The sequence below is a fragment of the Myxocyprinus asiaticus genome, chromosome 49, assembly GCF_019703515.2.
Source record: "Myxocyprinus asiaticus isolate MX2 ecotype Aquarium Trade chromosome 49, UBuf_Myxa_2, whole genome shotgun sequence".
Taxonomy (NCBI): Eukaryota; Metazoa; Chordata; class Actinopteri; order Cypriniformes; family Catostomidae; genus Myxocyprinus; species Myxocyprinus asiaticus.
In genome coordinates this window covers 14234845-14251682 of record NC_059392.1, presented here as the reverse complement: position 1 = coordinate 14251682, position 16838 = coordinate 14234845, and the positions used below count along the sequence as shown (strand labels likewise).

Sequence of the window (16838 nt, the reverse complement as noted above, 5' to 3'; positions counted from 1 at the left end):
GTAATAGTTGTAAAACCAAATAACTTAAGAATGTTGAAGTGTGTATGACTTGGTTAGCAACAACTGAGATTTGAGAACTGAGATTGAGAACATTTATTTATTTAGACTGCATGTCTGTAACAAACCCTTGCTGTTAATCTTTAAAATAGGCTCATGTTGGAAATTCTGTGTGGTATTTCAACCAGAACGTGTTGGGTATTTAGGCCTAAGCCTCTTCCCATTTGACTTGCATGGTATAAATGTTGCCTGCAAGCCAAACTTTAATGAGAACACAAAGATAGGATGGTAAACCTATACAAAATAAATCACTCTCAAGATATGATGGCCTTCCCTTAGCTTATTCAAAACCATCAAAACGCTCTCCATTTTTCATTCAGTCATGTTGCTGTACCAGTCTACTGAAGTGTTATAAAGATATTTTTGAATATTTAGGATGTTATCAATACTAGCGTATATGTTATGGTTATGTGTAAGAGAGACCAGATTCTTGACGTTCTTGTGTTGGACAAATCACTTCTTGAAGTTTACATGCATTTCCCCAAAATAAAGCGAGCAATTCCCTCTAAAAATCACTGTGCTACATCTGCAAAATTGCCTACTGAACAGGCACAGAGACTCTAGAGCACATACGGTTTACCTCTACCCTACCTTTTGTAGTTTTGCCTTGTGATTTTTAACATCAGTTGGTTTTCTGAGTTGGCAGCCCAACGATTATCTAAAGCCTTGAGTCTTTCAGCTATTAAATGTGTTACTATTCCAGCATATGTAATTGTAACAAAACTGTGTATTATTTATCACGCACTGTAAAAATTTGACCTGCGGTTGTTAAAGGAATATTCCAGGTTCAATACAAGTTATTCGACAGTATTTCTGGCATAATGTTGATTAACACAAAAATTAATTTCGACTCGTCCCTTCTTTCCTTTAAAAAAAGCAAAAATCGAGGTTACAGTGAGGCACTTACAATAGAAGTGAATGGGGGCCAATTTTTGTAAGGATTTAAAGGCAGAAATATGAAGCTTATAATTTTATAAAAGCACTTACATTAATTCTTATGTTAAAACTCATGTATTATTTGAGCTGTAAAGTTGTTTAAATTGTCATTTTTACAGTCGTTTTAGGGTTTGTTGACATTAAATCGCCATGGCAATGAACTAATTGGCTATAACTTTACACAGAAAAGGTTACTAAGTGATTTTATCACACTAAAATCATGTTAACATGCATATTGTTTACGTCTTGTGGCTATACTTTTGATACAGCGAGTATTTTAACGTTTACAGATTGGCCCCATTCATTTCCATTGTAAGTGCCTCACTGGAACCCACATGTTTGCTAATTTTAAAGAAAAGGAGGAACGAGCTGAAATTATTTTTGTGGTAATCAATAGTATGCCACAAATGCTGTCGACTGAGCTTAATTTCACTGTAAAAATATGTCTGTAATTTTAATGGTAAAAGACTGTAAAAGTGCTACAGAAATAAAACGTTAATTAATGAATATTAACTATAAAATATACAGTACATTTTTTTAAATATATTTTGAAAGACAATACAGTAGTTTTTACAATAAAATGTAAAAAAAAAATACATTTTTTAGATGTAAAATGTATGATTTTCCTGTATAATTAATGGTAAAAACTTACATTTGTTTAACAAGAGAGTACATGTACTTTTTACTGTAAATTATTGTTAGAATTGTGCGTTCCCACAATTCCCTGCATGACCCATCATATTTCATTATATTTTATGGGAATAGATATGTTTCTTCTTATTTTTAATATCAGTTACATACTTTGTGGTGTTCTGATTTATATTTAATGTAGTTTAGTTAATGTTTACTGCATTATTTTTATGTGTTTAAAAATATGCTGTTTAGTGTTTGTGTGAGTGACACTGAGCACTGTCTCTACATTTTTATTGGTTATTGCTCCTGGAAGAGCAATTTGTGAACTTTGTCATCATGTGCTCTTCTGTCATTTTTACTGTGATTAACAATACCTTATAAAGTAAAAAGCAGATTTTTACAGTTTCAGAAGGTTAATATCAAGTTTATGACTTTTTTTTTTTTTTTACTGTAAATGTTACTTTTTCTTTTCTTTTTTTTTTTACAGTGCCATCGTGGTCATGTAGCCTAAATTACAACAGTTTAAAACTGTAAAATTTACAGGTTGTTCTGTAAAGTTGTTTACACTTTTACTGTAACCACAGCTGCCAGTTGTTGTTGTTTTGTTTTTGTTTTTTGTTTTTTTGTTTTTTTTTTAAACAACATGTTTTTTTTTTCACAGTGCTTTGTTGAACCCGAAATATTCCTTTAACCTTAAATATGCTATTTCTACCCGATTTGACCCTAGAAAAAAATAATTTTGTTGCCGTAGTTTTGTCAGGTTGATTCAGTCATGTTCAATATTTTTTACTTAGATTTTTTGAAGCAAATATGTTACAATATGATATGACTTGTCGAGGTTAACTGCTTAGGCTCGTTTGAATTGAAAACGAATGTTAAAACGTGTGGTATTTAATTACATTCCAATATCAAACCAACTAATTGACAAACGTTTAATTCTATAGTTAAAACAGTTATAAAGAGGAAACGGAGAACATTTTTCTATCTGTAGGTTACATGTTTACTAACACATCTCGAGCGGGGCCTTGGGTTTACGATCAAACGAATGTAGGCTCATATTCGCGCGCATGTATGTTAGGTGCTCGCGCCGGATTTGTTGTAATTGACACTCACTCTGGGATGCGAGACATAAGGAACAGCCCCCATCTGCTGGTAGATCGCTCTTATCTCACCCCCCGCCGCCATCTGCACTTCGTCCATACCTTTCACACAGCTTGGGTTTTAGGACGGCGCCCACCGGATCACGGTAAAACATCACTTTTTGTATTGTTTTGTACATTGTACATTGGTGTACTGGTTCTAATCAAGGAGGATAAATTAAGCAGGTTTGCCCAACTGGCGTGGTTTCCAAATGCAGTTTGCACATATGATATGTGAGACAGGTAAAAGTTCACGCAGACTAAGACTGAACTGATGATCGAATTAGATTGGTTTTTTGCGGACGGTGTGCATATTGAAGCCTGATTTGGTTTATTTGTTTCGTTATTCAATTGACCAATTGTGAGATTCATAGAAATAAACCTAAATATTACAATAAATATTAAACTGACAGCAGTTGCGTATTATTCGTTTAAAAGAGGCGCGAGGCATGTGGTCCTCTTAATGAAAACTAGGCAATAGTGCAAAAAACAGATTCAGATAGGTTAGGCTACAGTTGGAATAGGTTTTGCTTAAGAAAACAACACAGTTTGCTCACACAGTGATAGTAAGGCTTATGGCAAGAGGAGTAAATAACTGGTTGCTTAAAGCTGTACAAAATAAACTAATGTTTTCAATGAGAAATTCACTAGTAAAATACTGAGATAGACAAAATGTCACAACATAAATCAAATAGCAATTACAACGCATTATACAGACAGATTACAAACACTGACAGTGTAGTCTGCTTCGAATACTTATGCAAAAGGGTTTATATTAAGCCTGTATTGTATTTTAGATGGTCACATTTGGGTTTTTGTGTTAAAAATGCTTTCAGTTTGAACAAATTAAAACGCACTGCTCTCATAAAGCTCATTTTGTCTTTTATTTACGTGCGATATAGTCTAGCCTACCTTTTGGTGTCTTTTCCCGTACATTTGATTTGAATTTGACAGATTCAAGTTGACAGATTGAAAATGACCTCCGAATGGAGAAGCACGATTAGGAGCTTTTAGATCTCTCAAGTACAAAACTCATTTATGAATTTCTTCAACTGGGAGAAATAATTTCTGAATAGTGATTATTAGGGCGCGAATAATAATAATAATAATAATAAAAACGAATATACTGTATTCCAAGGCTAGTTAACCAAGGAAGAAATGGAAGAATGAAGCAAAGATAACGAACAAATGTCAAGAAAGCAGCTATCTGTCAAAACTAGTGAGATTTCCAAATTTTATTAACATTGAAACCTGAAGTCCCGCTGATTTACAAAAAGCCGGCAAATCTTAATTTTTATAAGGATAAATAAATACAATGTGAGAAGGCTATGTTCATGGTATAATTCGTAAATTTGAAGAAGAAGAAGAAGAAGAAATGGCCATTAGGCAAAATTTTAAAAGCATCAATAAAACTGGGAGCTGCATTAAAATCGCATAGCCTACATGTACCATTGATAGCCTATCATTAGGTTATATAAATGGTTTGGATTCACCATCTAGGTGCTAATCGTTAAACATTTACTACATTTAAATATTTACATTTAATGGTAGCTATACGATTCCTTGTATGGAGTCAAAATATAAAAGAAACTTGCATTTGCGATACATTTGACATTTGACACCGTTATCTTAAAATCAAAGAATCTCCTCTTAACATCATCGCTCCCACTTCTCTCACTCTATCCTTCTTTCTATCTCTTGCTCCCACAAACACACACTACACACACCTTAATGGCATTCTGACAACATTTGAAATTACGCCAGCATTGCAGCCTCATTTCAATCTTTGGTCCACTTTAATTTTTTTTTTTTTTTTTTTTTTTTTTTTAAGACTATTATAAATGAGCCTATTAGATTATTTCAGAATTTATGCAATGGAGCTACAAGCCGCTAATTTTACATTTCAGAATAAACGTGGGTTGTATTTCTGACTTTCTTCGAATTAGCACTATTAGAAAATACACTGTTGCCACACAAGTAATATCAAATTGAATTTTGAAGGCCTATGCCTAGTTGTAGGCCTATTTTCTGAAACGGCCTATATTCTGAACTGAAACGAAACTCAAAGATGCAACTGTTTTAGGAGTTTAAATTACAGATGAGTTGACAGACATACACGCTTTCAAGTATAATCAAAAGCCTGTCATTTACAAAAAAGCAAAACGCGACACAACAGGACAAATACCAAAATCTACATCCAATTTCTCACGAAGACGCAACATTATAGGCTATTTAAATGACATGACTTTCAGTATTCCCAGACTCAGTAATTCAGTACTTATTTAATTACAATATTGTAACTTGTTATTTAGTAAAAAGGCAAAGCAGAAATGCATTCAAGTAAAAGTTCAAATAAACCCTTAATGGGAAGAAAGAAAAGAAAACCTTACAAAAATTGACAAAGTGGCAAAACACTAGCTAAAAAGAAGTAAAAAGTCTATACCAAGTGCTTTCCACGCTCGTGTTGCCCATCACCACCGGTTTGAAGAGAGAGTGACAGGTCTTTGTTGGTGAATAGAAATCAGTGGCATTGGAGAGAGGGAGGACTCCTCCTACCCAATTACCCAAGCTGGGCAGGCGTTTGCTCTCTTCACAAATAGGACACAGGATCCCTTACACACACAGTCCCAACCCTGACTTTCAAGCATTCGGATCCCCAGTAGGAGATTGGGACTATCTGTAATCTGACGCGTAAACATCCTTCAGACTTCTGGTTTGCTTTATATCGTCCGGACTATACTTTTTTTACCCCCCTCCGGCTTAGCAAGACTTTGGAGAAGTGGACTGGTTCCTGCCAACAAATTCCACCTTATCTGTCGGCTCTGAATTATATATATATAAAAAATAATAATAATAATTATTGCATTTGTGTGAATTTGTTGGTGCAGATCCTTTCGGATGTTTTAAGGATCCGGCAAGCTGTATATGGAAGTTGTGGGGTGCAAGGTGAAAGAAAGCAGTTGCACATTGCGTCCAGCAGCCATGCTTTTCCACGGCATCTCTGGGGATCATATTCAAGGGATCATGGAGGAGATGGAGAGGAGATCTAAAACGGAGTCTCGTCTGGCTAAAACCGTACAGATGAACGGGCGAGAGACGGTAGGATTTTGTATTTAATCGTTTATTTTCCATTTGGCGACATTTCGGGTCTCCTTGAACTGTTCAACTTCAGCACCACGTTTTTCGCCACTCGTAACAGCTTGTAACCAACTTTCAAAAAACATCGCTGAGCCGAAAATAAATTTAATGTCGGAGCGTTTTTTTGTTGTTGTTGTTTTGTTTTTTTGGCTATAATAGCGAGCTTCTAGTACCATGCAAAAAAATCAATAGAGTAGGAAAAATTAGGCCTATAATTTGTCAAATAAATTGTATAGGCTAATACGGATTATTATCAACTGTTAGGCTAATATTATCGTCGTCGTTATTATTATTATTATTATTATTATCATCATTATAGCCTATTTTTTTATTATATAATTGCTCAGTACATTTTCATGCATTTATAAAACAAAAACATTTTAAAGGGGGAAAAAAAAACATTCGTACGCCTACTGTTAACATAAATGGCTAGAGCCATGCATAACATCTACTTTTGATTTAGTAAATCGGTTCAAACATGCAGTTCTCATTCTGTTGACAGTCAAACATGGAAAAACGCCCACATGCATACGTCTTAATTTAATCAGTCTACAGTTATATTTTGTTATAAACATGTCAAACTCAATGAATGTGAGATATTTTGATCATCAGCTCGTAAACTTTCACTCACACCATCACTTTTGCTTTATTTATTTTTTTTATTTTATTTTATTTATTTTTTTATTTTTTTTGAAGACGATGCCCTCCATGAGTCCAGAGAAGCCTGCCTTGTGCGCCGGCTGCGGTGGCAAAATCTCCGACAGATACTACTTACTCGCCGTTGATAAACAGTGGCATTTACGGTGTCTAAAGTGTTGTGAATGTAAACTGGCCCTCGAGTCCGAGCTGACGTGTTTCGCAAAGGATGGCAGCATTTACTGCAAAGAGGATTACTACAGGTAAGAGCAAACTTTGAGGCTTGAATTTTGCAGTACTAGGCCTGTTTACTAGGCCTTAGTTAGTAGGGTTAGAAACTTGTTGTGACAAATATAAAAACAATTTGACACACAAAGAGAGATTACAAAACTTTAAAAAGTAGTGCCAGCAGAGCCAAAAAGCAAGCTATTGAACAATAATGATCTTGAGTGTTTTAGTTTAAACCCAAGCTGGTCTTAAAGCATGTGTAATTAATTAATGCTTACATTTAATTAATGAATAAAATGTTTAAAATGTGTGTAAATAATAATAATAAAAGCTAACAGTTTTTACGGCCGACCAAAACAATATCATTTTAAAGGAAAATCTAGGCTAATCTCTTCAAAATACTTCTGGGTTCAAGCTATACTAATAGGCCTAATGTTATGGTAACAAATAATTTTGTGAGCAAAGTTCTGTACTACATTTTATACATAAAGTGGAAAGCCACTTGACACCTAAATGTATTAGTAACACTGCAAAATAACTTTCATTAATAACAATAAGAAACATTACTTCATTATAGGCTAATCCTTAACAGATCATTAGTTAATGTGCATTCAAAACAAACGAGAAACAATATTTCATAGCTATTGGATATTTGAAGGTCTATAATCTTGTTATTTATTTAATGAAAGTTATTATAAAGTGTTAGCGATCTATATTTCATTTCTTTGATTATAAATGATGTTTACTGTTTCAGAAGGTTCTCTGTGCAGAGATGTGCCCGCTGCCACCTCGGGATCTCTGCTTCGGAAATGGTGATGCGTGCCAGGGACTCCGTGTACCATCTGAGCTGCTTCACCTGCACCACATGCAACAAAACACTGACCACGGGCGACCATTTCGGCATGAAAAACAACTTAGTTTACTGCCGGGTTCACTTCGAGACCCTTATTCAGGGAGAGTATCACCCTCAATTAAACTACGCTGAATTAGCGTCCAAAGGCGGAGGGCTTGCGCTGCCTTACTTCAATGGCACCGGCACAGTGCAGAAAGGAAGACCTCGGAAGAGAAAGAGTCCAGCAATGGGGATAGATATCGGCAGTTACAACTCAGGTGAGATGTTTATCAATCGCAGTTAAATGGCCCAATTGAAGACAGATAAAAAGGATGACTAGATGAAACTGAATGGCGACCAAAAAAAAAAAAAAAAAAAAAAAAAAAAAAAGAGGCTACCAGTAGCCTACTTCCATTTTAGTAACGCTTTATATTACTGTGTTCATGTTATACAGTGTAATAAGCACTAAACAATTTAAATGAACAACTTATAGCTAATCATTGGCGGAGCAGCTTGCTAAACATTATTGTTGGCCTATTACTATTATTCTTCAACTTTTATTCAGTTCAATGGCCCAATTGAAGACAGATAATAAGGACAGATGAAACTGAGTGGTGACCAAAAACAAAACAAAGTGGCCTCCAGTAGCCTACTTCCATTTTAGTAACACTTTGTATTACATTGTTCATGTTATACAGTGTAATAAGCACTGAACAATTTAAATGAAAAACTTATAGCTAATCATTTGCGTAGCAGCTTATTGTTGGCCTATTACCATTATTATTACATTGTAATTATTGCATATAGAAATGCAATTACATTGTAGTAATATAGTAATAATTATATAGCTGTAGATTAGCGCTTATTTTGGTATCTGATTTCATTTTCGCGACAGTAACGTGCTGCAGCAGTCAAGCTTATTAAGTAAGTCAAAATTACCGCCTGTTTTCTCTTGTTGTTGATTGGAGCTGATTAATTATAGGCCTAGCTCATTAGTGCGTCATCAAACATCTAATTTGAAAATCTCTCAGGAGTGAACCCATGACCCAACCCCACTGCAGGGACCATTGCAATTGAATATCACTTACCAACAGGCATATATTTGTGCCCTTATTTTATCAGCCAGGCCCGCATTATTTCACATTCCTCGAATTTTGTTTTATTAGAATTTTTTTTTTCATTCAGACACAGAACGTCATAATGCATCCCCGCTGCGCCTGTTTTGTGGCTGTTACAATTACTGTCTGCTTGGAAAAATTTGGCATTGTTTGCCAAGTTTCTGCCGTTCTTCATGAATGGAGAGAAATAAGGGTAATCTGCCTGTTAATTGTTCTCCGTTAATTGAATTTGACGTCGGAATCTCTGGCTCTCAACCAACACTGATTCAGCCACATTGAGGTCATCGATGTTCTCAGGACACAAAGGTGCACACAATTCGCTTACGACATTATTACATGCACGCAGAACAATCCGAATTTAAACAGTTGTACGTTTTATAGATTCTTACACACACCATCGTGTTGTGAAGTTGGTAATATATTCTATAGACCTACGCTGAAGTTTGTCTTCCAAAATTAAGCGGTCGTCAGTAATTTCCAGTTATATCGTTAATACGTTAATACAGTTTCTGTGTAAAAAGATACATTAACAACTTACAATTGATTACTGATTACTGCATTATTAGCATTATTATTATTAGGCTATTATTATTATTATTCATTTATATATTTCGCTTTCTTTTTCTTTTTATATTATCTGTGGTTCAGTTGTTCATTTTAATTTTTTTTAATTTTTCTCAGCATTTTTTTTTTCTAATTTATTGTCTTTAATTCTCCTTCTTCAATCTATTATAGTTTTACGTATACACGTTTTTATTTTTAAACTCTATATATATATATATATATATATATATATATATATATATATATATATATATATATATATATTGCATTTCAACATTATATAGCGTCTCCGGCATTCAAATTGGATATAAAACTACAATGCAACAGTCGACTTGTTGCATAGATATTTGTAGATAGAGACCTCTGGTGGCACAAATAGAATGTGGGTCGTGAAGGCAACATGAATGAGAACATTTTGTTCACGAGCTCCTTTTTCGCTGTAAATACAAACGTAAACAGAGCATTAATCTAATTAATTACCACATTAATCAAATTGAGCAGTGCACTGCATAAGGTTTCAACCATGTAAAACTGACACGTTTTAAATATTAAATTATTTCAGCAATTTATTTTATTATTATTTATTTATTTTTGGCACGGGTTACTATATATTAATATAGGTATTAATAGCGATACATTTTCAACGTAACGTATAAATTATAGAGCGCGGTAAATTAAGCTGAATTGAAATTTAAATGAAGTTTGAAACTCAGGATAATTGGGCGCCACAATTCATTTAGCCCCAAAAAACAAAAAAACAAACGGATGAATATTGTAATAAATTGTAATGGTTTAAAAAGGTGCCTTTCAAGCGTTTGTGTTGAATTTACGTAATATTAGTGATATCCGTCAGTGAATATTCAGGAATATAGATCACCTTCGAGTTCTTTTTTTGAAAGTAATTTTAGGCGGGTGTCATTTGATTTAATCTTCATGATTGTCCACCCAATATCTTTAAAGGCACTTTTGCAATTTAAAGAACAGTGTGTTTTGTATTCTCGTAATCATGTATATGAAGTTAAATACGGCTGTACAAAGTACTGAAAATGTAGGAATTTTCTCTTTTAAATACCAGTTTTCTCAGCTCTCATCCTTAAGTAAATATACTTATGTTACCCATTATTATTGAAGTTCTTAATTGTATCACAAGCTTTATATTTATTGCATTGCATTGTAACCAATGTAGAGTTTATATGACCATATATGTAGGCTAAAGAAATATCAGTTTGTTCAATCTTGGGTCATTCTCGTTTTTCACAGTCCTTTGATTCTGCCCTGTTTTTGACACTCAGGTTGTAATGAAAACGAAGCAGACCATTTGGATCGGGATCAACAGCCCTACACTCCTTCCCAGAAAACCAAACGCATGCGTACATCATTTAAACACCATCAGCTTCGCACCATGAAGTCCTACTTTGCCATAAACCACAACCCTGACGCCAAGGACTTAAAACAACTTGCCCAAAAGACAGGCCTGACCAAGAGAGTTCTTCAGGTAAGCACTGACCGATCTCACATCCATACCAATATTCTCATCTCATCCTTTCCGTTTTTATTCATCGTTAACAAAGGGTCATTTTTGGTTTGTTATGTCATGTATTTACACATGTTGCAAGACAATAGCTAGAAGTTGTTAGTGTTAGTCCAACATGCTTCATTTGATTCTAAACGTTTTTAAATGGAGGCTTAATTCCAGGGGCAATACTGGTGCACCGAGTCCAGTGTAAAAATACCTTAAAATGCCTGTGCATTTGGAGGATGGTCCATTATATAAAAAATAAATAAATAAATTTGTAGACTCCCAAAGCAATAGATTGTTGAGGCCTATTAGTAGCGCCTATCGATACTTATACTGCATTTCTTCATTAGCTCCTTACACTGTGGTATTGTTTAGTAGTAGTAAACTCTGAGATGTAAAACGATATTCAGATACATTATAAGTAAAGACAAAAATATGACAATAATTCGAAGCAAGCACAAAAAGAGTAAAGACACTGGGATTGGTTTGCAGGTTTGGTTCCAAAATGCACGGGCCAAATTCAGAAGGAACGTTTTGCGGCAGGAGAATGGGGGTGTTGATAAGGCTGACGGCACGTCACTTCCACCACCCTCTTCCGACAGCGGTGCTCTGACCCCACCCAGCACGGCCACCACACTAACTGACCTGACAAATCCCTCTATCACCGTAGTAACATCAGTGACCTCTAGTTTGGACAGCCACGAATCTGGGAGTCCCCCACAAACTACCTTGACAAACCTTTTCTAACACGGATTTGTCTTTTATCCCCCTTTAATTTCAGATGTTTTTTTTTTATTATTTTTTTTTTTTTGCTCTTTACAAAAAACACCCTTCGGCAACCAGAAACAGACCTTTGGAAAATAATATAAACAAAAACGAATGACAAGAAGACCTACTAAATTTGTAGCATTTGCAACCACGTGGCAGCTGAGTTTGTAGTACTTGTCAATTATTTGTTTTTGTGTTAACACTTTTAGATCTGAGCAGTGCTGTAAATTTGCACAGTGAGCACTTATACAGCTGATATTCAGAGTTTGTGAGTTTTTTTTACTTCTCTAAAAAACAAAAAACACAATTATAATGTGATTTTCAGTTTTCCGTAACACATTAAAGGAATGTTCTTTAAGTTAGGCTCAATCGACAGCATTTGTGACATAATGTTGATTACCACAAAAAAATAATTTCGACTCGTCCCTCCTTTTCTTGGCACTTGGTACAGTGTGACACTTACAATGGAAGTGAATGGGGCCAGTTCGTAAATAGTAAAATACTCACTATTTCAAAAGTATAGCCACAAGACATAAACAATATGCATGTAAACATGATTTTAGTGTGATAAAATTGCTGACTTACCTTTACTAATAACATTATATCCAATTTTACAACTTTGTTGCCATGACGTCGTAACTCCATAAAGCCTAGTACCCTAAAATGACGATTTAAACAATTGTATAGCTAAAATAATATGCACCTTTTAACAGAATAATTAATGTATGGGCTTTTATAAAACGATAAGCTTCACATTTCTGTCTGTAAACCCTCCAAAAATTGGCCCCATTCACTTCCATTGTAAGTGCCTCACTGTCACTTCGATTTTTCATTTTTTCAAGAAAAGGAGGGATGAGTCGAAATAATTTTTTGTGGTAATCAACATTATGCCATAAATGCTGTCGAATGAGCATAACTTGTATTGAATCAAAAATATTCCTTTAAGGAACCACCAGATATACTAAAAAATGTACACACAGTACATAAGCATACATGCATTTCTAGTATAGAAACTGAAATATAATTTAAGCAAAACAAATTTCGTATTTCAAAAACGAATTCCAGATTTGAAGATATTTTGAATTAAACTATTAACTACAGTGTCTTGCATTCTGCAGGATTTAACAGAATTCCATTTTTTTGAATAGGGAATGTTTTAGGTTCTAGCACACAGAGATCATTCTAGACTTTTTATATCATAGTAGCCCTCAAGTCAGAACTCAAATGCCAGGTGGATGCTGTGACCTCACTTTAGGTGCATTCTGTCACTGAGAATAGATTGCAGTGAATGACTGAGTGATAGCTGTTCAAAATATTACCAGCGAATCTTACCACAAAGTGGTGAAAAATCAATTCTGTAGATTCTATTTTCAAGGATAAGCAAATAAATGCTCATTGACAATATGGAAACCCAGTAATATGCATATGACTGTGATTTGGGAATGCTAAGCTCTTATTGATCTTATAAATTTGGAAAATTCAGAATTCAGGCTAATTAGAGGAGGAAAAATCAGTCACTTATTCCCCCCCGCCCCACTCAATATTAAAGCATATGCTTTTTTTATTCTTTAAACAGACCCTTGCCACTGAACAGACCAAAAAAACATATTTATTGTGGGCTTGGAGGCTCAAGTGCAGGACAGTTTAAGATTGGCCGGGCCCTTTGCTAGGGTGTAACATGTCCTTGTGTGATGACAAATTTGTTCTGTTGTAGAACAAAGTGGTACACTAGATCTACATCATGAAGTAGATGCTTAACTCAGTTCTACTATGTGCCTTATGCGATAGCTTGGAGAGAGTTTGTGAAATTCAGGAGATACATGTTTGTTTGTTCAATGATTTACATCCTTGGAACTAGTTTTGTACTGTTCTGTTTTTCATCAGATTTTTTGAAGATCTTTTTAATGGTGTATTCTGTTACAAGGGGGCAGCGATGTCATAGAAAGCAGTTGTGCACTCTTTCAGATCTAGTTGGTAAATCCGAGAATCATATATATTGACCTTCGTGTTAATAGTTCAGTACGTGTTCTATCAAGATTGTCCATGTTTCCTTGTTTCTTGAAAAGATGGTGTATAGAAACTATTTCCCCTAAATATTTATGGACCAAACAAGTTGTTATATCTTATTAAATATGTGAATAAAAAAATACTTTGCTTTACAAGAGTTTTATTTTTCATTACACCAACCATTTTTATGTTGCTTATCAGGTTTAAACTTCTGCTCACACTAGAAAAGACATGACAGATCGAACAGATACCAAAACAAACTCCTTGCACATGTCTTGCTTTCATTCTGACATCGATTTCGAATTTGATTCTGTTTGTTGTTACAAAGTAATGCCCCATGGATTTGAACCAAAGCCCTGTAGTTACAAGCGAATTAGAAAAATGCTTTTTAATGCATGAACATGGCTACTTTATAAAGAAATACGAATCAAAGGAATGCTAGAAAGCATATAGTAAAAAATAAACCTCTCAAAGCAAGGTTGCTCTGTAGTTTAATATATTGTTACTTTATGATTTCTTTTCAGGGAGAACAAATCTTGGGGCATTACAGCCATACTTCACGACGTTTGAAAATTCCCTAAAGTATTTAACGAAGGGGGAAAACTTTGATCGGAATTCTTCACCATTGAAGACAAAGACAATTTTAGGATCAGATATTAGAGTGATTAAAAAAAAGCCAATCCACCAAACAAAGTAATTCCATTTTTTTCTGTTTTAAAATGCTGTTTTGTATGTTAAAATCCATCTTTATAAGATAACAACAAATGGGATATCATGACCTGTTAAAACAGTACAATAATGACAACAAGGAAGAAAAGAGGCATTAAAAAAAAGTTGTACGGTATTGTAAATATATATAGAGCAACCTTGCTCCAAGAGGCGACTGCAAGAGATGGGAGACTTTGCACACACATGCACCCACATATGCATGCATGTCTACACACATACACACGGACCACACACTACCTTGATATTCTGCTTGCTGTTAAACATTCCTGTGCCACAAATGTCACTTATTATAAACACACAGCCTTCCTAAAACTTGGCAGCAAAATGTCCAGCCAGGGAAAGCTGAATAGGAACACTATAGAACTCTTATGGGACACCATAAATTAAAAAAAGAACCAATTTTTGCATGCACTTCACATCTTTCAGATGGATAATATTTTATAGTGATGTTTCATTTGTTGTCTATTGTATACTACAAGCATAAAAATGAATTTTCCTGGTAAAGCCAAAATCCTACCATAAAAGGAGAGTAAAAAAGAAAAGAAAAGGAAATCCCATGAAAGCATGCTTAATTTGACAATAAACTGGCTATCTTAGAAAACAATGCTTATTTTTGTCTAACTCATTCTGACAACATCCAGAAAGGCCACAGAGATGTCTTTGGGTCTAATATGATAGCTCTCTAAACAATGGATGTGTTATATCTCTGTTAAGGGATGGAAAATGGAGTTTAAACAACATTGGGCCACATGGGGGCCTAGTAAACAGTAAAGTGTTGAATTTCAGCTATGCCAGACATGTCAGTGGAGCTCAGAGCTGCATCAATGATCTTCAGTTTGTGTTGTATACCCTAAATGTGGTGGATGACCAAAAAACATGGACAATTTCTGCACTTTCTCTCTCTGTGTCTCCTTTACACACTGTAGAAATGTTGTCAGGTCACCTGAATGTGTGATTCATGTGGTAACATCTAAATTAACTGGTTTACTGGGAACATCTAATTAATGTGGTTTTATTCAAGTAAAACATATCATTTAATATGACTGAGTCAACCTTAAATCATTAGGTTACATAAAAAAACAAAATTAAAAAAAACTACTGATTCTTAAGGGCCAGGTCAAGCAGGAATAGCTCTTACAGTAACAACTGCATTTAAAAAAAATGTACAGTGTCACACAGAAAAATGAATAATTTTGATAAAGTTTAAAGGAATGTTACAAGTTCAGCTCAATCAACAGCTTTTGTGGCATAATGTTGATTACTGTAAAAACTCATTTCGATTCATCCCTCTTCTTGCAAAAAAGCAAAAATCGAAGTTACAGTGAGGTACTTACAATGGAAGTGAATAGAGCCAATTTTTGGAGGGTTTAAAGGCAGAAATGTGAAGCTTATAATTTCAAAAAAGCACATTAATTTTTCTGTTAAAACTTGTATATTATACGAACTGTAAAGTTTTTTATATCGTTGTTTTTAATGGTCATTTTAGTGTTTATGGCATCACGTCACCATGGCAACAATTCACTAAGTTGTAAAATTGGATATAACTTTACACAGTAAATGTTTGTAAGCGATTTTATCACACTAAAATCATGTTAACACACATATTGTTGGAAATAGTGAGTATTTTAATGTTTACCGACTGGCCCCAATCGCTTCCATTGTAAATAAAAGGCACAAATCCAAATACATTTTTGTGGTAGACAACATTATGCCACAAATGCTGTCGATTGAGCTTAACTTGTATTGAACCCGGAATATTCCTTTAAGTTACACATTAAACTTTTAGAATGTCTAGGAAAGGCTTACTTTTGAAAGTTGTTTTTTTTTTTTTTTATGTGTATTCACTGTTCTAATTTACTTGTATCAGCTTCTGCTATTTAGAATTAGGCAGGCCTATAATAAAACGTACACAGGAATAGTTCACCCAAAAATGAAAAATCTCTCATTATTCACTTACCCAGATGCAACCCCCCAATAATCAAAACAATAAGTACAACCCCCCAATATTTAAAGCATGATTAATGGAAACAAGTTAATGCTTCACGCTGCAACCCCCCACCCCCCAAAGCCAAATCTACGCCCTTGTGTATCTTCAGCAGAACACAAATGAAGATGTTTAGAATAAGATTGAGCTCTGTCAGGTCCTTATAATCCAAGTAAATGGGTGCCAGCACTTTGACGGTCCAAAAGTCACATTTAGGCAGCATTAAAGTAATCCATGTCAACTCCAGTCGATCAATGAATGTCTTCTGAAGCGAACTGATATGTTTGTGTAAAAAATAAATCGATAATTAAAACGCTATTAACTTTTAAAAAGCACTTCCTGCCAGCAGCTGACACGAAGAGTGACGCAAGCGTGTCGGCAAGTTCACGCAAGAATTCAGAAGTGGCGCTTATTTACAACAGAAGAACGAACGTCACGCGATAATTCGGCCATTTCAAACCATACCAGAGACCTGGATGGAAGCACCAATTTAAAGCTAAAAACATTTTAATTATCGACTTGTTTCTTGCATAAACCTATCGATTCACCT

The 16838-nt window shown here is 34.7% G+C and overlaps 1 protein-coding gene across 2 annotated transcripts; it reads left to right on the top strand.

Annotated features, from left to right (window-relative positions):
* The first annotated feature begins 5404 nt into the window (after positions 1-5404).
* On the top strand, positions 5405-15175 carry LOC127438587 (LIM/homeobox protein Lhx9). 2 transcript variants are annotated; one of them, XM_051694278.1, is made up of 5 exons: positions 5405-5864; positions 6600-6802; positions 7522-7877; positions 10574-10776; positions 14100-15175. In XM_051694278.1, exons 1-5 carry the CDS (start codon positions 5691-5693, stop codon positions 14154-14156), a joined length of 993 nt encoding a protein of 330 aa, XP_051550238.1. In that variant the 5' UTR covers positions 5405-5690; the 3' UTR covers positions 14157-15175. The 2 variants fall into 2 exon arrangements, with proteins under 2 accessions (XP_051550238.1, XP_051550237.1); XM_051694277.1 differs by lacking the exon at positions 14100-15175 and adding an exon at positions 11293-13730.
* The last annotated feature ends 1663 nt before the right edge of the window (positions 15176-16838 follow it).